We start from the raw sequence: 27,161 nt of genomic DNA, 5'->3' as shown, positions 1-27,161 counted from the left end.
ATTTAATTTGTGTATAAGCTCTACTGAACAGTTTCATTCACCTCTATGAATATGTTATGCACTATGGTATGGACTGCACAAAAATCCAATATGGAAACCGTAAGAATCTTTTAAAAGTCCAATGGTGATAGAGAGCTGCATATGAAAGGGGTGGGGCTACAAACATGCAGCTGTGTCTGCCATCTTGACTTAAATTTTGACCATCTCTGGTCCAAAACTGACGCATTTCCAGTCACTAAAATAACCCATGTGAGGGGTTATTTAATCCAATGAGTTGGATTCATATAACATATTCAGATTAAAAATTGATCCGCATTGCAGACCACAGTGAAACCCAAAACAATGATCTTTTACTTTAGCACTTGTACAAATCCAGCCAATGAGTTCAGCTTGAGGAATCAGCAAAACCTAAGGGTTTAGATCAGGGATCTTCAAACTTGGCCCTTTTATGACTTGTGGACTTCAACTCCCAGAATTCCTCAGCCAGACACGCTGGCTGAGGCATTCTGGGAGTTGAAGTCCACACGTCATAAAAGGGCCAAGTTTGAAGACCCCTGGTTTAGATGTAACAGGCCTGAGGCATTTACAAGTGCAAGAGAAACATCACCAGATAGATTTTAAAGCAAAACTCTACAGAGAAAATTGGCAGGCCAGAAAACTAGCTCTGGACTATATATTTCTGGACATGCTTGCTTTTGTCTGTTCAGGCAAATGATAGACAAGTGAAAAATTCTACACCATCAGTTTCAGATCGGACAATCTAGGAAAAAGTTGCATTCTCTGTTTCTTGAGCCATATTTTCTTCTCTGCTGTATCTTGAACTTTATAAATATTTTTCTAACCTTCATTTCCTATCACTGCATGAGGAGTCATATTCTGAGTCATATTAATCATACACAGCCTGTTCACCTGTAACAGCTGAAAAAGATAATTCTGGATTGTCAGAGTGACAGTTGTTGCCATGCTTTTCACCAACACAAGCAAATCAATATAGAATAGGAGTACAAAACCTAAGTTAGAAACTGGAAGAAAGTGAGTTTTAGTCCCGCTCGCTGAGTAACCCTTGGGTGAGTCGCTTTCTCTCAGCCCAACCTACCTCACGTGGTGGTTGTTCTGTGGAAAACAGGAGCAGGAAGGCGTTTTTGATATATTCATTACTTTTAAGTTATTTTTTAAAAATAATACCAAGTTGGGATTAAAGTAAATAAAGACCCCATTAAACACAGCGGCCTGATAAATAACATGCTTTAACCCCTGATTAATGTTAGTAGTCCTTGAGTTACGAACATAATTGACCCCAAAATTAATGTTGCTAAGTGAAACGTTTGTCAGTTTTGTCCCATTTTACGACCTTTCTTGGCACAGCTGTTACGTGAATCATTGTAGTTTTAAGTTAGTAACACGGTTGTTAACTGAATCTGGCTTCCCCACTGACTTTGCATGTCAGAAGATCGCAAAAGGGGATTATATGACCCCAGGACACTGCAATAGTCATAAATGAGAGTCAGTTGCCAAGCATCCGAATTTTGAACACCTGACCATGGGGAGGCAGCAATGGTCGTTAAGTGTGAAAAACGGCCATAGATCCCTTTTTTTCAGTGCCGTTGTGACTATGACAGGTCACTAAACGAACGGCTGCAAGTTGAGGACCACCTGTCCTTCGTTCCTCCTTGCCTCCCTTAAAATTGTTCTTGCTCGCGCCTCCGCGTCCTCATAACTTGCCTCCTTCACGGCTCCGCGCGCCAAACCACGATGGGTCTTTTTTTTCCCCCATCAAGGTCTACCGTTCCCTGGATGTAAACCCAGAGAAAGGGTGGTTTTCCCGCTTAACCGTGGGTTGGCGGGGCTGCATTAGCGCAGCCGAACCAAGGACCGGGTCGAAGCGAGGTATCCCGCGGTGGATGCAAATCGGGGGCCCGCGCAGCAAGCGCGAACCGGGGCGCGGCGGGCCAGCGGCGCCTTCCTCCCCACCTGCGCGCAAAGGCGGCGGGGCGCAGTGCCGCGCTCCCTCTGGGCGCTAGAGGTCTCTGCGCGCTCGCCTACTCGCTGGCGGGCCGGGCGCGGCCATTGTTGCTCCGTCCTTCCTCCCGGAGGGGCTGTCGTCGTCGTCGTCCTCCTCCTCCTCCTCCGTCGCGCCCGCCCAGCCGCCGGAGAGACCTCGGGGAAGGCGCCCCGCTGGGGATGGAAGGGGAAAGCACGACGGCGCTGCTGCCGGGCTTCCTCTTCGGCGCCCTGGCTTTCCACCACCTCAGCACCGACTCGGATTCGGTAGGTAAAGCGCCCCCCGCGCTGCGCTTTGGAGAGGTTTCCGTGCCCGCGCCGACGCCTCAAATCCCGCTCCGGGGTCCCGCTGCGCCCCGGATTGATCCTGGTTCGCCGCGCGGGTTTGTTTGTTTGTTGTTTTTTTTTTTTGGAGAGGGCAACCGCGGTCCGGATGCCAAAAAGGGAACCCGACCGCTTTCAAACGGGCAGCGCGCTCGCGTCTCCTTCGGGTGGCTAAGGCTTAGTTTCAGTTTCATTTCGTCTGGAGCCGGATGGGGCTGCTCCCGATACCCCGCTGGCATTTCCCCAAAGCGTTGTCCCCCCTCCCGATGATTTGGGATTGGAGTGGGGGGGGGGAAATGGCGGACTACAGCCGTTTCTTTCCTCCAGGAGCGCCAGACGTTTTTTTTTGTTTTGTTTTTTTTCCTACTATGGGTTCCCACAACAACCCTGCGCGGTAGGTGGGAAGAAGCGCGCCTAGTGCAATCGAGGTCGAGTCTTGATTTGAACTGGGATCATCTGCCTGGCCTTAATCCGAGATCCTCGATGCTCCGCTATAGTGCAGTAGTTGCTTAAAGGCTGGCTGGGGAATCCTAAGGATTTTCTGAAAAGGTGCTTTTTCAAACGCCCCTACTAGGAGCTTGGGCTCCAACCCAGAGCAGATGCCCGAGAGTTGCTGCAAACAGACCCGGGATCTGTTGCAGAAATTGAATGCGCGCACCGCTTTAGGAAAACCTTGCGCGGCAGTTTCCAACCCGGGATGGATTGATTCGTGCCTGCACGTGGCATCCCTGTTAATACTGAGGTCTCCCGTTGCGAGCAAAGTTGGCTTGCTCTGTTTTCTGTAGCTGCTGGATGCGGTATTATTTTGAATTTCCCTCTCCTCAAATGCTCAAGTGTACAGCCTCTGCCAGCGCAAACTTCCGACTGGAGAGACTCCAGTTTGTTTCATTGACTTGTTGGCTTGCGTAACTTCGCAGGAAGCAATGCAATGCAATACCGAGGCTTTCGCGAGTCCCCGGCTTTCCTAGCTGTGGCCCTGCATGCCTCACTCATCCCCCACCTCCTAAAACACAGGGGTAGGCAACCTTAGCTCTTTTAATGACTCGTGGACTTCAACTCCCAGAATTCCTGAGCCAGCTGGCTCAGGAATTCTGGGAGTTGAAGTCCACGAGTCATTAAAAGAGCCAAGGTTGCCTACCCTTGTCCAAAAAGCTTGATTTACACAGAGCTGAAGAATAAATGTGGATGGTCCTATCCTATAAATTTGGGTGGTGTAAAATAAAATAGAATGAATTAAAGTCTTAGGCGTTTATAGTTGAGCTACCCAGAAAGGTTGGCGGGGAAGACTGTAGATAGGATGCTTTGACTGAAATGTTACCAAGTGAGATTATTTTATTTTATTTTATTTTATTTTAATTCCATTTACGGTATATCCCGCCCTTCTCCGAAGACTCAGGGCGGCTTACAAGCTTAGCAGTAGCCTTCATTCTATGTATATGCCTGCTTATTAGGGCTTTCACACACACCCCAAGCGGCATTATTACAAAGTCAGCTTAATTGCCCCCAACAATCTGGGTCCTCATTTTACCTACCTCGGAAGGATGGAAGGCTGAGTCAACCTTGAGCCTGGTGGGATGTGAACCTGCACTAATTGCAGGCAGCTGGTGTTACTTAAGGAGGCATTAGCCCACTGCTCCACCAAGGCTCATTATAAGGAACACACACTGTCAGGTATCACCCACTGGTTAGTTTGCAAAAGTTAAAATACTTCTTTTGCTTTTCATCTTATATTACTGCAAACCCCCCCCCCCTTATAGACTACTACCTCATGAAAACAATGTAAGTAGTTTGACTGATTCTGAATACAAATAGCCCTTGATTTATAACTGAATGGAACCCAGTTATTCTAACCCAGTTGGAACTTCCATCCTTAGTTATGACAGTCACTTACATGACCAGACCTGATTTTATGACCTTTTTGAAGTAGTTTAGTGAATCAATATATTAATGGGCATTTTTTTTCCTGAAAACTGGCTGAAAAAACTGGACACTGTCAAGAAATGTAAATAAAAATGATAAAGGTGAATTAGTCGCCAAGCACCCAAAATGAAGTAATTTGACTTCAAAGGTGTGCGCAGCTGTTAGAAATATGTCATAACTAGCTTTTGGGGGTACATCATAACTTCAAACTGTTGCTAAGCAACTGGTCTGTACCTGTGATAAATATGACATCTGCATGAATGAGACTTTCAAATATTGGGTAGGATTAAGAATGACTGGGCATTTGTTTCTGAACCTTATTGCTTTAAATGAATTGTTTATTCATATTGAATAATACATATGTATTTTTCCGTATTAAATAACAATGCTTCCTTTCTAAAAAATATTAAAATTATTAACCAAAATCTGTTAATGAATCCTCATTTCAATTGCTTGGCTCTCAAGCCTATACATGGATGAAATAGTTTAACCCTTGCTTCCAATTTTATTTTATGTCAACAGGAATAAAAATGAAGTAAAAGACAGAGCAAGACGCTTAGGAAAAAAGAGTGTGACATCTTTTTTGAAAGTTAGGAGCCTGCTATTCTATCACAGATTGTTGTCTTTTAAGTTGTCTTTTCAGCATTTTCCAAAAAATAATAATCAAGGTTTACATTTGAATTTGAATCTTGGGATTTCCTAATACTGTCTGGGTTTGACACATGTTTCCCTTTCGCTCACAAAGGAAGGTTTTCTTCTTGGAGATGTGAAAGGTGAAGCCAAGAATAGCATTACCGACTCTCAGATGGATGATGTTGAGGTTGTGTATACAATTGGTAAGTTGTACAACAATTTACAAAATATTGGAGTGCAAAATAATTCCCTTTTGAATAATTCCAGGCATAAAACTTTGGGGAACACCTGATTTCAAAGTGCAAAAACTTGTTTCCAGCATTTTGGTATAATCTTTAGCTTGAAACACCACTGTTGCAAGCTTCAAAGGGTCCATTTTACTTAGGGCAGAAGGCATAGCTCAGATGCATATTTATTTAACGTGTGAATGAAAGATTTTGCACACCTGAATAAGTTCTGCAAGGTTTCCCTCTACCTCCACCATCTGCCGCCTTAGATTTCTAAGACCATACAATCTATATATATAGTACCAATAAAATGGGAATATGTGCTATTTTACTATAGCTTTCAGAAGGAACAAAATGGATCACAATAATATTTCCCATCACATATAATTTCCTATATCTTCCTCCTATTTCTGAAATTATTCCAAAAGGTCTTTTATTTCCCTGCTTCGTAAGAACTATAAAAGGACACAAATGGGTTTGTTCTATGCTATGAAAAACTGTCCAAGTCTTTAAATTTGCCACCATCCCCATAAATGTAGATTATCATTAATTTTTGAAATTAATTTTAATGTTTCAAAAATCCGGCCACATGTTGTCTTCCAAAGCTGCATGACAATATGAATTTTAGCTCATCTGCACGTCTAGTAGAAAACTGAAAGGCATTCCATGAACTACTGAATTAAATTATTTTTCCAGGATTTACAAATCTCATATCATTATAATACAAAGCCATGTAATGAATCATGTATAAATCATACATAACTTTTATTTAAAATAATTTAAGAACATAACAGAAGCATGTCTACATTACACTTTCTGGAACAGGTAATATAATATGTTACTTTATTTCAGATATACAAAAGCACATTCCATGTTATCAACTCTTCAGGTATGTAAAAAAAAATTGTTCATCTTTTTATAAAACATAAGATGGTACATTTAAAAAGTGCAGGAGGACAAAATTAGCTGTGATTGTGAATTAGAATCACATCTGCAGAATGGTCTCAAGAAGTTCACGGAAAAATTAAATGGCAGCTTCTGTTTGCACTGAGAGCTTCATATCCATGTAACGGGATCCTAAGAACAGAAGTGTCAAGAAAGGAAACTGCAATCTTTTAGATTATTCCAATATAAACTTGACTGAGAGTAATGTGAGTTCTATGCGGAAGTGAGTTCCACTTAATTTGCAAAATCATATTAATCTTACATTTTAAATGAACTTTCCCCTTGCTGTGATTAATATGGTATTCCAAGAGTATACCCACAGATTCTGTAAAACTATTTACAATGCAGCCAATAGTCAATTTATTATTTTTCAACCACATTAAACCAAGTGACAGTGGTTATTTTATGATATTGACCCTTATCTCTCTGCAAATCAACCATAAATTTAAAAAAAACATGCATATAGCTAATATTTTACTGTCGCCGAACATAATTGTAATTCAATAATTTTGTAGGGAAAAGGAACATTTATGATTTATGATTCTTCTTGTCTACTTCCCAAGGCCAAAACTTTTGATTTCTGTACTTCTTTATTTTTATTTTTGATTTCCTATGGAAGTCTCAGGGGGAAAAAATGACTAGAAACAAACATTTGCTAAAAAAAATACTGACTGCAAATATATTTCATTCAGTATTTCTATTCCTTCCCATTTCATCATTTTTAGCTTTTACAACGCAGCTGGAGAACTGAATAAACCAACATTGAAGAAAATATTGTCAGGGTGCAAAAAGGTATTTTGTATTTAGATTTAATACAAAAAGGTATTTTGTTTTTATGAGCATATTCAGAAACAATTTTATTTAGACATCCCCAGCGCGCTTGACGGAGACAAGACCGATGCAATTGATTGCAGGAGGGCGAGAGCAGAATAGACCTGTTACACGCTCATTAGCCAAACTACTGGCCTCACAGAGACTATAAGAATGTGCTTCCCAATGCTAGCTTATACTCTGACAATGTCAACAGGCACTGATGAAAGCTCAGTTTTAATAATTTTTTAAGTCTTGGTGATCCTTGTTTCTAGTTTTATACATACATACATAGACATAAAGGTAAAGGTTCCCCCGCACATGCGTGCTAGTCGTTTCCAACTCTAGGGGCCGGTGCTCATCTCCGTTTCAAAGCCAAAGAGCCAGCGCTTGTCCAAGGACGTCTCCGTGGTCATGTGGCCGGCATGACTAGACGCCAAAGGCGCATGGAACGCTGTTACCTTCCCAGCGTAGTGGTCCCTATTTTTCTACTTGCATTTTTATGTGCTTTCGAACTGCTAGGTTGGCAGAAGCTGGGACGAGTAACAGGCGCTTACTCTGCTACGCGGCACTCGGGATTCAACCCGCCAAACTGCCGACCTTCTGATCAACAAGCTCAGCGTCCTAACCCACTGAGCCACCACGTCCCTTTTACATACATAGACATAGATATATACTGTAGATATATATAGATGTGTGTGTGTATACATATACATTCTTTCTATCTATATCTATATATTTAGCGTTCTAAAGTTAGAATTTAAGTTAAAATGGCCTAGGCCCGGGATATTTGCAGGACCGTCTGCTGCCTGGAACGACCTCCCATCGCCCAGTGCGCTCACACAGAGAAGGCCTTCTCAGGGTGCCGTCGGCTAGACAATGTCGGCTGGCGACCCCCAGGGGCAGGGCCTTCTCTGTGGGAGCTCCAGCCCTGTGGAACCAACTCCCCCTTGAGCTCTGGATGGCCCTGGATCTCCGGTCCTTTCGCCGCGGCCTTAAAACTTTCCTTTTTCATCAGGCTGACCTGGACTGACGACAGGGGTTTTTAAAATGTTTTTTAATTTTTAATTGTTTAGTTTAACTTATTTATTGGGGCTGTTTATTTAATTTCTTTTAACTTTTGTATTGTTTTTATTGTTGTTAGCCACCCTGAGTCCTTCGGGAGATAGGGCGGCATATAAGTCCCAAAAATAAATAAATAAATAAAATGTATATGTATAAAAGAAAAACACTGACCTTGAAGTAAGTATTGTTAAAAATAATTAGAAATTATAACCAGGCTTGAAATAAAGGAAGGCATAAAAGCTGGGGCTAAATGTAAGTCAGTTTCTTACATGATGCAACAAATTGTTTTGAAACTTATATTAGCCATGTTTTTTACTCTTGTTTATTTTGCATTTTCAGTTTTTAAGAGTCACTGTTGAAAGATGAGCAGCCATGTAAATAGATTGAAAGAAAACATACATATATATACATATATATACACATATACACATATACACACACGTGTGTGTGTGTGTGTGTATGTATGTATGTATGTGTATTTTGAACACCTTGCCGGCCCAAATACGGGCCAAAAATGTACGCAAATAATGATTGTCGCAGTTGTGACTACCGCCTGTGGATGGCCTGAGTTTGGGCTGATACAGGCAAAAAACGTTTTGGCCCGTATTTGGGCCGGCAAGGTGTTCAAAATACTCAAGACATATCTCCCCTGTCTCTTCCCTCCCCGATGCAGCTGACAAAGTGAGAAAGAGCCTGTGGCCTAGAGGTTAAAACAACTGCCTAATGTGCAGTCAGCCCAGGTTCGAATCTCAGAAGGGTGTGGCTGACTGATGAGAACAAATAAGTTTGAAATAGCTATATCAGTCTCCCTTTGTTTGTTAGCAATCCAAAAAATTTTCGTGTGCGTGTGCGCGCACACACACACACACTCTGTATATACATACTCAACTGCAAAATATAAATAACCAGCTAGACAAATTAGTACATTTTTAGAGCTAGTAACTTTTGTGAATTTCTTTGAAAGATTGTGGTAGATGTAATTACTGGTGTTCATTTATCCCAGCTGTATTATTAGTTCTTGTGCTGACTCATGGGTTAAAATGGTAATTGTGGTTCTTTTGCTTCATGTTCACTTTGAGAGTAATAACACATTTCTGTGTTATTTCTGTTTTTAAAGAACGCCCTTTCTTTTTCAGAATGTAATAGGTTGGTACAAGCTCAGGCGTAATACCGATCAGACAATGACATTTAGAGAACAGCTTCTTCACCAACACTTACTGTCACACTTATCAAACCAGGATCTTGTGTTCCTGTTACTCACTTCCAACGTAACCTCTTCAAGTTCATCCACTTACAAACTTGAATATGCCTTACACAAGCCACAAGAGGGGTAAGTAACAAATCTTGCACGATTTCTTTTCGTTCAGTTACATATTCATTCCGGTCAGAAATAAAACACGTTCCAGTGCAATAGCACAGGGGTCCCCAACCCTCAGGCTGCAGCTCAATAATGTGGCCTATTCGGAACCAGGCCACGGAAGCGGTGTGCGAGCACGCACATCCCGCACACCTCCACTTGGGTGAGCATGCACACACACGCTCACTTGCTCACATGGAACCATTCCCTCTCCCCCCACCCCACTGGTCTGCAAAGCCAGAAGGTTAGGTACCGCCACAGTAGCATGATCTGGAATTAATACTGTGTAACTCAAGATAAGAGAACCAGATCAGCGCAGGCACCAAGTTAGAAACAGAGAGAGTATGAGTTTTAATCCTTCCTTAGGCATAAAGCTGGGTGGGTGACCTTGGGCCAGTCACTGTCTCTCAGCCCTAGGAAAAAAACAAGGGTAGAACACTTCTAACCAAAAAACCTGGAGAGACTTGTCCAGGCAGTCGCTAGAAATCAACACTGACTTGAAGGCAAAGCTGATCCCCCACCCCCTGCAAGATAACTTGGATTCTCTCTATGAATTTCCTGTTTGAAATTTGAAAGAGGTCATATTATAACGAAAATTATTCATTTCAGTTAAAATTTCATATTTTACTTTTATCATCTCTGGCAACACTAATCAACTGATTCTTACAAACATTAAGATTGTAAATGATGAAATAAAGCCTAAAAGTTATTTTAATCTGTCTATAACAGGGGTCTCCAAGCTTGGCAACTTTTTAAGACTTGTAGACTTTGCCAGAATTCCCCAGCCAGCACAGCTGGCTGAGGAATTCTGGGAATTGAAGTCCACAAGTGTTTTAAGTTACCAGGTTTGGAGACACACACACATACCCCAAGCTATAACATCAGATTATATTTCCCCTCTCCTTCAGCCCCTGACCATTTTATCTGGACAGGTAGTCCTTGACTTACGACCACAACTAAGTTGCTAAGTGAGAAATTTGTTCAATGAGTTTTATCCCGTTTTATTTGGCACATTTGTTAACGGAATCAATGCACCTGTTAAATTACTAACACGGTTAAGTGAATCTGGTTTCTCCATTGACTTTGCTTGTCAGAAAGTGGCAAAAGGTGATCACATGACCCGGGGACACCGCAACCATCATAAACGTGAGTCAGTTTTCAAGCATCCAAATATAAATCATGTGACCATGGAGATGCTGCAATGGTCTTTACCTGTGAAAAATGGTCATAAGTCACTTTTTTCAGCACCGTTGTAACTTTGAACGGTCACTAAATGAACTGTTGTAAGTATCCGTACAAGATGCATCTCACATGTCAACCTACTCTCTTCCTTTCTTGATAATCAAGGTTTCTCAGAGGCCTGCTGTGCCTTCTTGCCATTATCACGGGGGCAGCCAGTATGTCTGTTGCTATGCAAAAAAAAAATTGGTCTCCAAGGGTAGAAAAGAGTTTGCAAAACTCCCATTGTCCTTGAAGATAAATAGCAAAATGGCACATTTGTCATCTGCAACAGAAAAAAAAACGAATAAAACCTCCAGTATCTCTAATTACGTATTTGGGTTTTCTGTAGACTTTTTCAGAAAGTGCCACTAGCTGTAGCCAATCTAGGAATGGCAGAACAACAAGGTTATCGAACTGTGTCTGGTTCCTGTATCTCTTCGGGCCTTTATAAAGTGATCGCAGAACACAGGTAGGAAAACAGCCCTCTCCTATTTTTTACAGTATGGTATTCTCAGGGACGCGGTGGCTCAGTGGGTTAGGATGCTGAGTCTGTCGATCGGAAGGTCGGCAGTTTGGCGGGTCAAATCCCGAGTGCCGCGTAGCAGAGTGAGCGCCTGTTACTCGTCCCAGCTTCTGCCAACCTAGCAGTTCGAAAGCACGTAAAAAATGCAAGTAGAAAAATAGGGACCACTACGGTGGGAAGGTAACAGCGTTCCGTGCGCCTTTGGCATCTAGTCATGCCGGCCACATGACCACGGAGACGTCCTCGGACAAGCGCTGGCTCTTCGGCTTTGAAACGGAGATGAGCACCGGCCCCTAGAGTCGGAAACGACTAGCACGCATGTGCGGGGGAAACTTTACCTTTACCTTATTCTCAGTTATACTTTAGGTTGATTTCAGACTTGGGTAGCTTAAAGAAAATGTATATTCCATATTGCCCGTATCATCGGTGGGATTTGGTTAAAATATTCTAAAAGGTCCATGCTATGTAAGAAGAAAACTGTTCAGAGTTTCAGCTATGCTTCCCTTCAGAATATTCTAAACCATAAAATACTTAACAATCCTGTATCTTGCCTTGATTTTTCAGTTTTATTTCTCAGTTCAGTGGCTTTTGGTACTGGAGCATGAAAACATCCCAATGGCAGTTTTTATATTCTACTTCAGTGTCCAACTTTTTGTTTCTTTTCTCAGCAGTTTTGCTGTAAACTCATTTCTAGTACATTGAATACTTGAGTTTAAAAGACAGATAAAGTTGCTTAAGGTTGCTGGAATTAAGCGTTTGTAAATCTTATGATTAGATTTTGAAATATCTACATTTTAGTACTGTATTTTCTGATAAATAACAGATAAAAATAGTACATGCTAGGAGGTGTTTTGTTTTGTTTTTTGTATCAAAGGTCAGAATTCTTTAATGAAGATGGGTCTCTAAAAGAGGTTCATAAGATTAATGAAATGTATTCTACTTTGCAGACAGAACTAAAGGTAAGTTGTGAATACCTATTTTGTAACTTTTAAGTAGCAGTAGGAAATTTGAAAGACAGTTGTTAATGCATCTCAAATAAATAAGTGAGGCAGGTAAGGAAAGAAATCCTCGCTCCTCCCCAGAGCTTGCCTTTCTTTCCTTACCTGACTCCCAGCCCTGTGTCATTTCTCCTTCACAATCCACCGCCACCGCGTGCAGGGGAAAAACAGAAGTGGTTTTTTTGGGGGGGCGTGGGGGGGAAATGGTCAATCAATTCCAACTTCTCGCGAAAGATCGCAAAGTTGGAATTGACCTTTTTTCCCCCCCAAAAGAACTTATTTTCTTTGCACGCGGCGGCGACAGATCACAAAGGAGAAACGGCACAGAGCTGGGAGTCAGGTAAGTAAGCAAAGAAAGGCAAGTTCTGGGGAGAACGAGGATTTCTTTTCTCACCTGCCCCACTTGCTCAGAGGCCGCTTTCCCCTCAGACGCGTTGCTCTTGCCAATGGCCCGACCGCCCTCTTCAGCCCCCGAGCCTCCGGCGCTCCACCTTCTGCTTTGGTGGCTCTGTAGGCAGAGCTGTGAAGTTCTCTCTCAGAAGAGCACTTCGCAGCTCTGCCTACAGAGCCACCAAAGCTGTAGCTGAATGGGCAGGTGAGGGGGGAACCTGCCCTACTTGTTCCACGGCCGCTTTCGGGCCAAGCCGCATTCCAGCAACATTGGGCGCAATACGCGAGGCGGCAAACAGCCGCGTCACGCCAAAACCAGCCGTTTGCCGCCTCCTGCCCAATGCCGCTGCCATGAGGCTGCGGAACAAGCCACGCAGCAGTAAGAACCCGGTATATTCGTTCCTTACCTCTGCCCGGCTTGTTCCGCGACCTCATGGCAGCGGTATTGGGTGCGACGCATGAGGCGGCAAATGGCCGAGGGCGGCGGCAAATGGCCACGTCATGCCCAATGTCGCTCCCAGGAGGCCGCAGAACAAGCCAGGTGGAGGTAAGGAACCGGTATACCGGATGCACCCTCCCCCAATCGGCTTCACCTTGTCACAGAGGCCGTCCATGCAGACCCTTAAGTAGGGCTTACTTTTGGGGGAGGGTTTACATTAGCCCTCCACCCCCACAAAATCAGGTGGGGCTTACTTTCAGGGGCGGGTTTACTTTCAGGGAAACACAGTAGTTATGCAGCCTCCCGGCTAAAAAGATTGCGCATTCCTATGAAGAATATAGGAATTAGGGCAGGGGTCAGCAACCTGAAACAGTGAAAGAGCCAACCGGTTCCCTCACAAAAGGAAAAACTGGGAGCCGCAAAAAATGTGTGCGCATGTGCGCATGTGCAGAACAGGGTTTGACTGAAGAGTGGAGACAAGGCGAGATATGCACCTACCCTGCATATTTGAATTGATTGGTTGAACTTTTTTAGTCCCACTTTTTTTTTGACTGCACATGGCAGAGGACTGGGAGCCTCAGGAGACGGTTGAAAGAGCCGCATGTGGCTCCGGAGCCGCGGGTTGCAGACCTGTGAATTAGGGTAATGTGGAACTAGAAAGTGACGCTTAAAAATGTTTGATTGCTGACAAAAACCTTGCCTTCCACAGACGTGTTCTTTTTCTCTTGTTCTAGAATCTGTGCAATAAAGTAGTGGATAGTGAAAAATCAGTAGAAAATTTGTTATCACAAATAGATCAGCTGAGGCAAGAAATAAGAAGCAAAAAAGAAGAAAAGAAAACTAAAGGTAATTGTGCCTAAAAAAAGAAAAAGCTTATTGTGCCTTCAGGCCTTTAAAAATACATACTACAAGTTGATTGTATAGAGAAAAATTCTCTTAATTCATCGTTATTACATTCTTTATTGGTTTTGCTATAAAAGACCTGCATAGTTATCTCCCTTATTTTTCCTCAACAAAACAAAACTCTAATTTTGAAAAATGTTCATTGATGTTAAATAAAGCACTTACAAAGATACCCATTTGTTTGTGAAAATAACCATTTTAGTAAGCTGGTTCATATATATATATATAGAATAGAGCTGGAAGGGACCTTGGAGGTCTTCTAGTCCAGCCCTCTGCTCAAGCCATCTCAGACAGGTGAATGTCCAGTCTCTTCTTGAAAATCTCCAGTAATGGAGCGCACACGATTTCTGGGGGCAAGCTGTTCCACTGGTTGATTGTCCTCACTGTCAGGAAGTTTCTCCTTAATTCCAGGTTGCTTCTCTCTTTAATGAGTTTCCAACCATTGTTTCTCGTCCTTCCCTCGGGTGCTTTGGTGAATAATGTGACCCCCTCTTCTTTGTGGCATATATATCGAGACCCAGTAGGTTTTGTGTTTAAGCATACAGACGCTGCATATACCACTGTTATAAAGGTTCATTGTTGTAGGTTATCTGGCCAAATAACTTAAATACGAGAAAGTTCTGGGCCATTTTCTCACGTTTGTTCTGACAAGAAACGTGAAATTGGTAAGTGAACATAGAGAATGGCTAGATCACACGCAAACCTTTAATATAGTCAGCCACAAATGCTTTTTTTGTTTCTGAACTTGCTTGCTGCAACATTTTATTGTCGATTCCTTGCATGAGCATTGGGATCAGACAATAACCCGCCTTTTCCCATATTCCTTTCCATATTCCTAGTTATGCCCCAGCCGTTTTGCCAAACAGCTGCCCAAGAGAGTGCAGGTAATCCTCCGCTCACAACTGTAATGAAGCTTGCCTGTTAGAGAAATAAGTCATGATAGCTGTAAAGCGGGCCATCACATGACCGGACCATTTTTTGGAGTACTTGTTAAGCAAATGACACATAGCAAATAGCACTTAAGACTTATATACCGCTTCATAGTGCTTGACAGCCCTCTCTAAGGGGTTTACGGTGTCGACATATTGCCCCCAAAACAATCTGGGTCCTCATTTTATTGATTCGCAAGGATGGAAGGTTGAGTCAACCTTGAGATGGTCAAGATCAAACTGGCCAGCAGAATTAGCTTCCACTACTGCATTCGAACCACTGTGCCACGGCATCAAGATATTTAAGCAAACCTATTGTTCACTATGGAGTATTTTTGCCAAAACCTGGAAATAAAAGCTGGTTTTGAGCCAAAACATCGTAAATCATGGTCCCAAGACCACAGCACACTTCAGGCCAGTTGCCCAGCAACCAAAATATTGTGATGTGACCACAGGGAGGGGGAGCTTCACAGCCAGATTATAAGTACCTTTGGGGAGGTCTGTTGTAACTTTGAACTGACGCTAAGAGATTGACTATAAGTTGAGGACTATCTGTAACTAGAAGAAGGTGGCTTATAGAGAGGATCGTGGTGCATGCCATAATTTCCATTTAATTTATACATCTCCATCCATGGTTCAAACATAGGTGCGTCATGGGGCTGTCACAAGCATCCATTTATATTTTACAAGGGGTTTACATGTTACAAAAAAGCCAAAAACAATGGTCTTCACTTGTTATCCAATAATAAAGGATTTTACAAATGATACGTGGGTTTGTGTGTGCATACATATATGTATATATATATATATCACAAACAATGTAAAGAAACCAAAGGGTGGCCTGGTATATACTGTAGCTGCTGTAATGTATAGCCAGGCAGGAAAATAAAACAAGATTTCCATTCTTTAAAAACCAGCTACTTATTACATGGAATCAGAAAAATGATTTAAAATAAAATCTAGTTTGTTAAGGAAAGTAAAAAAACCATTTTAAATGTTGAGATTGGTCGGGCAATCTCTAGAGCAGAGTTCTCCAACCTTTCCAGCTTGGTGGCCCAGAAGGAAAGGGAGGAGCAGAGAAATGTGCACGCGTGTGGCCCGCCTGCCTGCTCACGCAAATGGGCATGTGTACAGCAGCACTAGCGTGCACACATGCACAAGCGAGCTGCATGTGCCAGCGGCAGCGCGCTGGCACAAATGGGCTGCTGGCGCTGGCGCAAATGGGGCCATTGGCGCCCATGCAGCGACACTACCGTGAGTGGGGGGGCTCACCAGCTATTCCTGTGGCCCGGTGGCCAACAGGCTACGGCCTGGTACTGGGCCGCAGACCAGAGGTTGGGGACCCCTGCTCTAAAGCATTTTAAAATTGTAGTCAATTGTTGAACAAACTAAATTCAAATTACAATTCCTGTCTTGCCAACTAATAAGGAAACTATTCCAGTAGGAAAAAGGTAAGGAGAGGTGACCCTTGGTAATTCCTGCTACATCCTCACTAAATAAAAATTAGCTTTAGCTGAAATCCAGTTCCTTGGTACAATATAATACCCTATATTGTTATTTGGGCACCTAATGAATTGTTTCACTATAAGGGGAAAAAAATGCTGCTCTTCAGTTAATATATTCAGCCTACTGTTGGTGATCTTTCCATATAATGAAAATATCCTCTAATCTGACTTTTTCTCCTTTCTCTTTTCCTCTTAGGAAAGGATAGCAATTGCTCAGATGAGCCAAAAGAGAATATTTTTCTCTGTCAAGCTATGCAGCACTTTTTCCCAAATTCTGGGCTGCCAACAAGCATGGTTACTTTAAAAGGAAGGCAGGTTTCTAAGCAGGAATGCACAGCTGACCACAACATCAAAATCACGGACCAGTTGACTTTAATGATCAAAGAAGGTACTTTCCCTGAAGCAGATGCGAGGCAGGCAACGAAGCGAAAAGCTATTGTGAACACAAGCGGGCCAAAGACATGCAAAAGACTGCGATCTTTCTACCTTAATCAAAAACTATTTCAGGAAGACCAGGAAAATAATGACCAAGAATTAAATGTTAGGAGTAACAGCAAAGCAACTGAAGATGTGACCCCCTGATGGGCATACACTGTCTTCCAACTCTTTAATCCCTTCCAGTGGCAAAGGGTTTTTTTTTGTTGTTGTTGTTATTCTCACCTCATTGCTGCTGCTTGTGTTATTAGCACACTTCATTAATACATGGAAAACTTGAGCCAAGTTTTGGAAATAAAACATCGCCCTTTTAAATCGGCACCATTCTTACAACCTGGAGAAAGTTTCAGGTTGCTTTTCCTCCCTAAATCTTAAATTGCTTACTCTCTTAAAAGGGTACAGCAGAAAACAGCAAAGTCAAAGAACCTATCTGTTGTTTTCAGTAAGAACAATATTAAGAATGCAATGGTACTTTAAATATCAAAGCTGGCTTTGAAGTGAAGCGTTGGCCCTGGAATCAAAACACTGCAGTGAAAGAGAACAACCTAAGAATTCCATTCCCAATTATCACTTTAACATTCTGTTTTAATACTTAGACTTTCTACAGCCTTGTTACGTATTTGAACTAAAACATGTAAGTAAAATTGAATTTGAGACGAATGAGCCCCAGTGATGCTAGTTCAAAGTAGGATTGCAGTATCCTTAGGTGAAAAGGTTGATTTTCTATTCTGCATATGAAGCAAAAGCTGCTGTTCAAAAGACCTCATATAGGTTGAAGCAATCAGATGTTCACTAGAGACACATCTTTCTCCTGAAAATGCTACATTTGAGGGCACAATTTGTTTTGTACTCACTATGCAGTATGAAATAATAAGCTTGTCATGGACATATTGATGGTTTATTAACATTCTAATAAACATAGTTACAAACCATGACTGATACAATTTATTCTGGATATTTAATATTACATAATTTGGGGTCGTTGCGAAACACTGGGTCCTTATGCATAACCGACATAAATCCTGTAACAGAATAATTGAGTTTTAGAAACAAAATATTTTTATAAATCATCCAAATGTATGACTATTTTATAATACTTACCCATGTGATGGGCTCTTTTAATGGCTTTTACTATTTCTTGTTGTTTCTTTGTACATAAGCCTAAGAAGCAAACAAATAGTCATTTCAAAAATTATTTCAATAATACTAAAATTGCTCAATTTCCTTTGAGCCTTTGTTTCAAAAATAAAAATTACTTTTAAGTCGCTTTTTTCTGCTTCCTTGCTTTACTAAGCACATACTTGGGCCGGTATAACTCAAAATGGGTGTCAACTATTTAAAATTCTTGAACAATATTTCACTATATGAGTAGATAAAGTTCTGCTACAAGTATTTTTTGTACATACCTGTTATATGTTGCCCATGTACGTGACCGGTGTATGGAGAAATAAACTGTGATAAAAGCTGTTGGAGAAATAAGTTGGTTAAATCTTCAAAGCAGTAAATATTAAATAAAAATTAATACCTTTGGTAGCAAATATTTGCAGTTGGATAACATGTCACACTTATTTAAACCAAAGGACTGTGTTGGTGTGAATTCATAATATTTCATTCAAAAATTTAAAACCATAATTTTGGGTTGTTTTAACCATTTAGTTGTGTCTGACTTGGCAACCTTGCAGGCAAGCGCTCTCCACGCTACCATCTCAACCACAGCTGCTTTGAGTTGTTGGATGTTCCTGTATTAGTTTTGATGTTATCAAGCCAGTGTGTTCTTTTACCACTAACCATTCCTAGCATCACGGCCTTCTCCAATGAATTTGCATGCACAACGTGGTCAAAGTAAATCAGACATACTCTTGTGATTTTAGCTTCTAGTGATGTGTCTTTGTTACTGTTGTGACTCAGGGTCAGCCTGTGGGTCCGACAGCCGGCTCCGATGTATCGGAGGACTCAGATGTGGGGGAGGAGGGAAACGAACCGGCTGATGATGATTTGGAGACTTTGCAGAGTCCTCAGCCGGGAACCTCTGCTCAGCTGTGTGAGCCCGAGAGTGCGGAGGATGATGACCCACAGCTGGCCCTGTTCAAGGACGCCCGACGCAGGAGGCAGTCGAGCAGGGACAAACAAAGGAAGGCTATGGGACTCCTCGGGAGGAGGCACAGGGAGACCACGCCCTGAGCTCTCTATAAAAGGAGTGTTTGGGGAGGGGCTGGTTGCTGAAAGCAACTCTTTTGCTTGAAGATAAGCTCTTGTGTGTTTACTATTAAATCTTGGCAGAAGCCTTTTAGCCTTGGACGCTTTCCAGTCTCTTCTTTTGATTAGGGGTGCGAGAAGAGGGCTGGTTCAGAACAGTTACTCTGCCTGCCCATGGTATACACAATAACTTTTTACCTGTGTAATTAAAATATGTAGTTTGATTTGGAACGCTGGGGTAGAGTGTAACATAAGAGATCTCTTGTGGGTAAAATGCAGCATATCAAACTAGATACAAAAGTGGGAGCAGAGTCACGTATTCCATCCTTTTTAACCATAATTTTGTGATTAAGCAAAAATTGTCAAGTTAATTCTTAGTAGTAAGAAAGTGTGTATACGCTGCTTGCTATAAGCCTTCAGAGTCGCTACATCTAGCCAGCAAGAAATATACTATAGGTAGTCCTCAACATACAACAATAATTGAGCTGTGGCAGTTATTAAGTGGGTCACCACATGACTGCACTCAATACTATGTCCTTTTTTTGCAGCAGTCCTTAAGTGAATGCTGTGGTTGCTAAGCAAACTCACCAACGGGCAATTTTTGCCAGAAACTGGCAAAAACTGGCCAGAAACTGGCAAAAACTAGAAAATTGTACTCATGTGACTGAGGGGTGTGCATAAGCATGTGCAGCTGTTGGAACTTCAAAAAACAAGTTATAAGTAACTGGGGAGATACGTCGTAACTTCGATTGTTCACCAAGGAATCGGTTGTTAAGCAAGGCCTGCCTGGATTTGTTATGCTAAAACAATATATGACCTGCCTATCTTCATTTCTCACTTGTACATAGATTTAAATAGGGTTTTTTTAATTATTTAAGTTTATTATGCTCACTGCAGCACACCTTGGGCTGCTTACAAAATATGATACTAAATTAAAATAATTAAAAGCAGACAAAAGGAAACAAGGCACCCCCTGAGTTAAAACAAATAAACATGAAGAGTATCCAGAAACTTCAGCTGGTGCAGAACACAGCTGCGTGGACAGTTTTGGGGGGCCCTGCAATGGCCTATGTTACCATTGTTTGGTGAGCTGAACAGCTTGCCAATTCACAATGTTGGTTGTCACTTTTAAAGCTCTTCGTGGTATGGATCCAGGTTACCTGAGAAACCAAGTCATCCTGATGGGATTAGCCTATCACACCCACACCAGCAGAAGGGGCACGCTGTGGACCCCATTAACCAGGTAATTTCGGCTGGTGGGTCCAGAAGAGAGGAAGTGACTGGCCCACAGTCACCCAGCCAGCTTTCATTCCTACCAGAGGTCTAGAACTCCCAATCTCCTGGTATAGGCCAACATAATCTTAAAAATGTTTTTGCTGTTTCCTATAACATACACAACATCAAACTAAAACAGTTATTAATTTACCTGTATATTCTTGTAGTCAACGGTTACACCACATAAGACACACTTTTTAGGAGGCTCCTTATAGGGATTTTCCATTGATACAGGCTGAAATGACAGAAATTTTACAGGGTTTTTTTCCCCCCAGCTCTTCCTATTCTAAAGTCCTTCAGCAAGAAAGGCATCCTTTTGCCCAAACTGGGTCAGCCCCACTAGATGGACCAGACCAGGAAATCCACAAGAGGGCTAAAACTACTTTTATTTAGATTGGCTACAGTGACACAACATTGAGGTTGCAAACTAGCGTAACTATAATGTCCTATATGCCCTTTTTCAAAGGGGTTAATCTACAATATCCCTTTAAATTTAGGATCAACTTTTCTCAATTTAGCTGGAAGAAATTAGAAATATAGGTAAAGGTAAAGGTTCCCCTGCACATGCGTGCTACTATGCAATTCACAGTATACTTTTTTCTCTGTCCCTCCACAGCTTTCTTTTTTTTAAACATGATGTACCTTGGACTGATCCAGAAGGGCTGTTCTTATGCTCTTTCACATACTAGAGCAAACAAGATTATTTTTCAACTTTATTGTTTCAGTTATGCATTTTTAAATAGCTACTAAAAAGGTAAAGGTTCCCCCGCACATGCGTGCTAGTCGTTTCCGACTTTAGGGGCCGGTGCTCATCTCCGTTTCAAAGCTGAAGAGCCAGCGCTTGTCCGAGGATGTCTCCGTGGTCATGTGGCCAGCATGACTAGACGCCAAAGGCGCACGGAACGCTGTTACCTTCCCACCGTAGTGGTCCATATTTTTCTACTTGCATTTTTACATGCTTTCGAACTGCTAGGTTGGCAGAAGCTGGGACGAGTAACAGGCGTTCACTCTGTTACGCGGCACTCGGGATTCAACCCGCCAAACTGCCGACCATCTGATCGACAAGCTCAGCGTCCTAACCCACTGAGCCACCGCGTCCCTATTAGAAACATATCCCCATTCTATTTATAGATATTTTATATTGGTCCCTACGAGTTATAAAAATAACGTGTATTATTAATTTTTAAAAAAGAAACCTGGTTGCACTTTCTATATAACTCATATTGTCAAATATTTAACAATACATGGAGTTTAAGTATGTTGTAGTAGTATCTTACCATATCTGCTTGACTGGATTCCTGTTCACTACATGAACTACTCTCTCGTTTCCATGATATACCTGGAAAGAAATACAAACGTACAAACTGTTAAAATATAGTAATTAGCCAAATAAAGAACTGAACAGAAATGGCTCCGACTTCCTGAAGATTTCCTTCCTTTTTGGCTTTCTGGAAAAATACGATCTTGTCATCAATATAAAAAAAACAAACCTGAGATGGACACATGAATGATGTATTTGAAACTAGCAAAAACTCCTGAGAGCTCAGGCTTGCATTTAATCATATGGGTAGCAATCCTAAACAAAAAGGAATCCCGTGCAACCTAGTGGAAGAAAAGCCTGCAAATAAGTAAGACGCCTACCAGAGAAGGCCTAGCTTGCTCTGCTCCCAGCCATATTGGGAGAAATTCCCTCCAGAAGCATCCTTAAAAAGATACAGACTGATGGGAGGAAGTACTGATAGCAGTCTCCCCTACAGAAGCCAAGCTCGTAAGAGTGTGATCTAATTCTCCTCAGTCAAGCTGATAGTCAGAAGGCAACTTTTAAAAACTAGCCTAAGATTCTGTAAAGCTTACGTTTCAATATTAGGCATCGTCTGTTCCTCCAGCAATAGCAGCAGAAACTGTTTACTTCATATTAGGCTTCCAAAAAAAGTTATTGACTAGTAGCTTTCACGGACAAATTAATGACTGTGTTGTAGTAGCCATTTAAAAATGCATAACTGAAACAATAAAATGGAAAAAAATAATCTTGTTTGCTCTAGTATGTGAAAGAGCATAAGAACAGCCCTTCTGGATCAGTACAAGGTACATCATGTTAAAAAAAAAAGAAAGCTGTGGAGGAACAGAGAAAAAAAGTATACTGTGAACTGCATAGTAGATTTACAAAGCCTACTAACAACAAAACCTCTTTTATTATTCTATTGTAAGATATACCTCCTGCAAAGGCTCACAGCATCCAAGCTAGGTAATTGTAACAAGTAACATTTTGATGCATTAATTTCCAAAATTCACATATGCCCCTATTTATGTACAGTATCTGTAATTATTTATTATTTCATTTTTAAAAAAATTTAAATTTATTTTTTTTTAATTTTAAACTGCCCAATAGCCTCAGGTCTCTGGGCAGTTTTCAATAAAAAGATACACTTTGAGTAACTACTTATACACTAAAATTAAATATAACACAAAATGAAAATGACAACAGCCAAGGTGGTCATTCAAAATACAGGTAGTCCTCAGGTTACGCCCACAATTGAGCCTAAAATTTATATTGCTAAGTGAAACATTTGTTAAGTGAGTTTGCCCCATGTTATGACTTTTTTTGCCACAGTTGTTAAATGAAATTGCATTTGTAAGTGTTGTTGTTGTTGTTAGTTGCGAAGTCGTGTCCGACCCATCGCGACCCTATGGACAATGTTCCTCCAGGCTTTCCTGTCCTCTACCATCTTCTGGAGTCCATTTAAGCTCACGCCTACTGCTTCAGTGACTCCATCCAGCCACCTCATTCTCTGTCGTCCCCTTCTTCTATTGCCCTCAATCTTTCCCAGCATGAGGCTCTTCTCCAGTGAGTCCTTCCTCCTCATTAGGTGGCCAAAGTATTTGAGTTTTAGCTTCAGGATCTGGCCTTCTAAAGAGCAGTCAGGGTTGATCTCCTCTAGGACTGACCGGTTTGATCGCCTTGCAGTCCAAGGGACTCGCAGGAGTCTTCTCCAGCACCAGAGTTCAAAGGCCTCAATTCTTTTGCGCTCAGCCTTTCTTATGGTCCAACTTTCACTGCCATACATTGCAACTGGGAAGACCATAGCCTTGACTATACGCACTTTTGTTGACAGGGTGATGTCTCTGCTTTTTAGTGTGCTGTCTAGATTTGCCATGGCTTTCCTCCCCAGGAGCAAGCGTCTTTTAATTTCTTGACTACAGTCCCCATCTGCAGTGATCTTGGAGCCCAGGAAAATAAAATCTGTCACTACCTCCATTTCTTCCCCATCTATTTGCCAGGAATTGAGAGGGCCGGATGCCATGATCTTGGTTTTCTTAATGTTTAGTTTCAACCCAAGTTTTGCACTCTCCTTCTTCACTCGCAACAAGAGACTCTTCAGTTCCTCTTCACTTTCTGCCATTAGAGTGGTATCATCTGCATATCTTAGGTTGTTGATATTTCTTCCAGCAATCTTAATTCCAACTTTTGATTCATCTAGCCCTGCCTTTCTCATGATGTGCTCTGCATATAAGTTAAATAGGCAAGGCGACAGTATACAGCCTTGCCGGACTCCTTTCCCAATTTGGAACCAATCAGTGGTTCCATGTCCAGTTCTCACTGTTGCTTCTTGACCCGCATATAGGTTTCTCAAGAGACAAATAAGATGGTCTGGTACTCCCATCTCTTTAAGAACTTGCCACAGTTTGTTATGATCCACACAATCAAAGGCTTTAGCATAGTCAATGAAGCAGAAGTAGATGTTTTTCTGGAACTCCCTAGCTTTCTCCATGATCCAGCGTATGTTGGCAATTTGATCTCTAGTTCCTCTGCCTCTTCGAAATCCTGCCTGTACTTCTGGTAGTTCTCGATCCACATACTGCTGAAGTCTAGCTTGTAGGATTTTAAGCATGACTTTACTAGCATGAGAAATGAGTGCAATGGTGCGATAGTTTGAACATTCTTTGGCACTGCCTTTCTTTGGAATTGGAATGTAAACTGATCTTTTCCAATCCTGTGGCCACTGTTGAGTTTTCCAAATTTGCTGGCAAATTGAGTGTAGCACTTTTACTGCATCGTCTTTTAAGATTTTGAATAGCTCAGCTGGAATACTGTCACCTCCACTAGCTTTGTTGTTGCTCAGCTTTTCTAAGGCCCACTTCACTTCACATTCTAGGATGTCTGGCTCGAGGTCAGTGACCACCTCATTGTGATTATCAGGGACGTTAAGCTCATTCTTGTATAGTTCTTCTGTGTAATTTTGCCATCTCTTCTTAATCTCTTCTGCCTCTGTTAGATCCCTGCCATTTTGGTCCTTTATCATGCCCATTTTTGCATTGAACGTTCCCTTCATCTCTCCAATTTTCTTGAAAAGATCTCTGGTCCTCCCTATTCTATTGTTTTCTTCTATTTCTTTGCACTGTTCATTTAAGAAGGCATTCTTATCTCTTCTAGCTATTCTCTGGAATTCTGCATTCAATTGGGCGTATCTTTCTTTTTCTCCCTTGCCTTTTGCTTCCCTCCTTTCCTCAGCTATTTGCAAAGCTTCCTCAGACAGCCATTTTGCTTTCTTGCATTTCTTTTTCTTTGGGATGGTTTTGGTTGCTACCTCTTGTACAATGTTGCGAACCTCTGTCCATAGTTCTTCAGGCACCCTGTCTATCAGATCTAATTCCTTAAATCTATTTGTCACCTCTACTGTATATTCAACGGGGATATGATTTAATTCATATCTGACTGGCCTGGTGCTTTTCCTTACTTTCTTCAGTTTAAGCCTAAACTTTGCAACAAGAAGCTCATGGTCTGAGCCACAGTCAGCTCCTGGTCTTGTTTTTACTGACTGTATAGAGCTTCTCCATCTTTGGCTGCAGAGCATATAGTCAATCTGATTTCTGTGTTGACCGTCTGGTGATGTCCATGTGTAGAGCCGTCTCTTGGGTTGTTGGAAAAGAGTGTTTGCTATGACCATCGTATTCTCTTGACAAAATTCTATCAGCCTGTGCCCTGCTTCATTTTGTACTCCAAGGCCAAACTTGCCTGTTATTCCGGTTATCTTTTGGCTTCCTACTTTAGCATTCCAATCCCCCATGATGATAAGGACATCATTTTTTGGTGTTAGTTCTATAAGGTGCTGTAGGGCTTCATAGAACCGGTCAATTTCATCCTCTTCAGCACCGGTGGTTGGGGCATAGACTTGGACTACTGTGATATTGAATGGTTTGCCTTGGATTCGAACTGAGATCATTCTGTCATTTTGAGGATTGTATCCCAGTATTGCTTTTCCTACTCTTTTATTGACTATGAAGGCTACTCCATTTCTTCTGAGGGATTCTTGCCCGCAGTAGTATACCTGATGGTCATCTGAATTAAATTCACCCATTCCTGTCCATTTTAGTTCGCTGATACCTAAGATGTCGATGTTCAGTCTTGTCATCTTTTGTTTGACCACGTCCAGCTTGCCTTGATTCATGGATCTTACATTCCAGGTTCCTATGGAGAAAAAATCTTTACAGCATCGGACTTTCCTTTCACCACCAGACATATCCACAGCTGAGCGTCCTTTCGGCTTTGGCCCAGTCGCTTCATTCTTTCTGGCGCTACTAGTACTAGCCCTCTGCTCTTCCCCAGTAGCATATTGGACGCCTTCCGACCTGAGGGGCTCATCTTCCAGCGTCATATCGTTTTGCCTTTTGGTACTGTCCATAGGGTTTTCATGGCAAAGATACTGGAGTGGGTTGCCATTTCCTTCTCCAGTGGATCACGTTTTGTCAGAACTCTCTGCTATGACCTGTCCGTCTTGGGTGGCCCTGCACGGCATAGCTCATAGCTTCATTGAATTACACAAGCCCCTTCGCCACGACAAGGCAGTAATCCATGAAGGGGATTTGTAAGTAACATGATTGTTAAGTGAATCTGGATTCCCCCATCGACTATGCTTGTCAGAAGGTCGCAAAAGCTGATCATATGATCCCAGGATACTCTAACCATTATAAATATGAGTCAGTGGCCAAGCCTCTGAATTTGGATCATGTGACCATGGGGACGCTGCAATGATCGTAAGAGTGAAAAACCATCATGTTACTTTTTCCGGTGCCGTTCTAACTTTGAGCAGTCACTAAATGAACTGTCGTAAGTCAAGGACCACCTGTAATAATAAGGTCAATTAAAAACCCTGAGAAAATAGAAAGGTAGCACCGAAATTATTCTAATGTGGGGGCTAGTTATGCTTCTCTGGAGACAATTCCGTTGTTAAGGTGCTCTCATTTTGATGGGCAAGGGTCCCGATAGGGCTGGCAACCACATCAGAATGGATGAGCATCTGAAACAACTCACATCTCTTTGGCTCAAATGCCTGAATTCTTTCGTTATTCTATTTTTATTGTCATTTTATTGGGGTTTTTATTATGTATTAATTGTTTTTTAGTGGGCATGTATTTAATTACTTTTTAACTTTTGTAACTCTGTGTTTTTATTCTTGCCCTGTACACCGCCCCGAGTCCTTCGGGAGAAGGGCGGTATAGAAATATTAATAAATTAAATTAAATTAAAATTATTGCAGGGGTCTTCAAATCTGGCCCTTTTATGACTTGTAGACTTCAACTCCCAGAATTCCTCAGCCAGGCATGCCTGGCTGAGGAATTCTGGGAGTTGAAGTCCACAAGTCATAAAAGGGGCAAGTTTGAAGAGCCCTGTTCTATTCTATCCTAAATTAATGGGCCAACCACATGGAAAAGATTATTATTATCTCCCTCGCAGGTTCCGCAGGGTTGCTCTTCGCTTACCCGGGCCAGGCGCACAGATTCCGTTTCTTACAGCGGCGAAGAGATAATAAAACCTTCCCGAAATTTTGGGAGAAGAAATCAAGCCTACCACGGCAGCCATCTTTTTCCCCCTTACAAACTTCCGGTTCAGACCGGGTAGGAAAGTAACTTCCAATCAAGTCCCTCTCACAACACGTCCGGCTTGCAAAAGAAAAAAAAAAAAAGCTTTCGCGCCTGAACTGCGGCTGCTCCAACGGCCAATACAGTTCATTAGCGGCTAGCTAGCCAATCCTCCCAAGGATCTTCCGCTCAACCAATCCGACGGTG

At 41.9% G+C, this 27,161-nt stretch overlaps 2 protein-coding genes across 3 annotated transcripts; one reads left to right on the top strand and one right to left on the bottom strand.

Moving 5' to 3' along the window:
- The first annotated feature begins 1,899 nt into the window (after window positions 1-1,899).
- ABRAXAS1 (abraxas 1, BRCA1 A complex subunit) lies at window positions 1,900-17,892 on the top strand. The gene is made up of 9 exons (XM_081333266.1): window positions 1,900-2,268; window positions 4,991-5,081; window positions 5,958-5,994; window positions 6,776-6,842; window positions 9,062-9,255; window positions 10,853-10,972; window positions 11,901-11,985; window positions 13,588-13,699; window positions 16,387-17,892. The coding sequence occupies exons 1-9, from the start codon at window positions 2,182-2,184 to the stop codon at window positions 16,770-16,772; spliced, it is 1,179 nt and encodes a 392-aa protein (XP_081189392.1). The 5' UTR covers window positions 1,900-2,181; the 3' UTR covers window positions 16,773-17,892.
- Window positions 17,509-27,120, bottom strand: MRPS18C (mitochondrial ribosomal protein S18C). 2 transcript variants are annotated; one of them, XM_081333267.1, is made up of 7 exons: window positions 26,856-27,120; window positions 25,480-25,563; window positions 21,374-21,435; window positions 20,248-20,331; window positions 18,032-18,089; window positions 17,727-17,786; window positions 17,509-17,647 (listed from the first exon to the last, which is right to left on the bottom strand). In XM_081333267.1, exons 1-7 carry the CDS (start codon window positions 26,953-26,955, stop codon window positions 17,571-17,573), a joined length of 525 nt encoding a protein of 174 aa, XP_081189393.1. In that variant the 5' UTR covers window positions 26,956-27,120; the 3' UTR covers window positions 17,509-17,570. The 2 variants fall into 2 exon arrangements, with proteins under 2 accessions (XP_081189393.1, XP_081189394.1); XM_081333268.1 differs by lacking the exon at window positions 25,480-25,563 and having other exon boundaries at window positions 26,856-27,097.
- Between the last annotated feature and the right edge of the window lie 41 nt (window positions 27,121-27,161).

The sequence above is a fragment of the Vipera berus genome (genome assembly GCF_964194415.1).
Source record: "Vipera berus genome assembly, chromosome: 7".
Lineage (NCBI taxonomy): Eukaryota > Metazoa > Chordata > Lepidosauria > Squamata > Viperidae > Vipera > Vipera berus.
This window is presented reverse-complemented; position numbering and strand designations above follow the sequence as displayed.

Bases quoted from the DNA above. Each gene is read 5' to 3' on its own strand.
- ABRAXAS1 (XM_081333266.1), top strand. From the start codon at position 2,182: ATGGAAGGGGAAAGCACGACGGCGCTGCTGCCGGGCTTCCTCTTCGGC. The intron at 5,082-5,957 runs GTAAGTTGTACA...ACTTTATTTCAG, and splicing joins TGAGGTTGTGTATACAATTG to ATATACAAAAGCACATTCCA. The intron at 6,843-9,061 runs GTATTTTGTATT...TTTCTTTTTCAG, and splicing joins TATTGTCAGGGTGCAAAAAG to AATGTAATAGGTTGGTACAA.
- MRPS18C (XM_081333267.1), bottom strand. From the start codon at position 26,955: ATGGCTGCCGTGGTAGGCTTGATTTCTTCTCCCAAAATTTCGGGAAGG. The intron at 21,436-25,479 runs GTATCAGCGAAC...ATTTCTTTCCAG, and splicing joins ACTGAACATCGACATCTTAG to GTATATCATGGAAACGAGAG. The intron at 20,332-21,373 runs GTAAGATACTAC...CTGTCATTTCAG, and splicing joins AATCCAGTCAAGCAGATATG to CCTGTATCAATGGAAAATCC.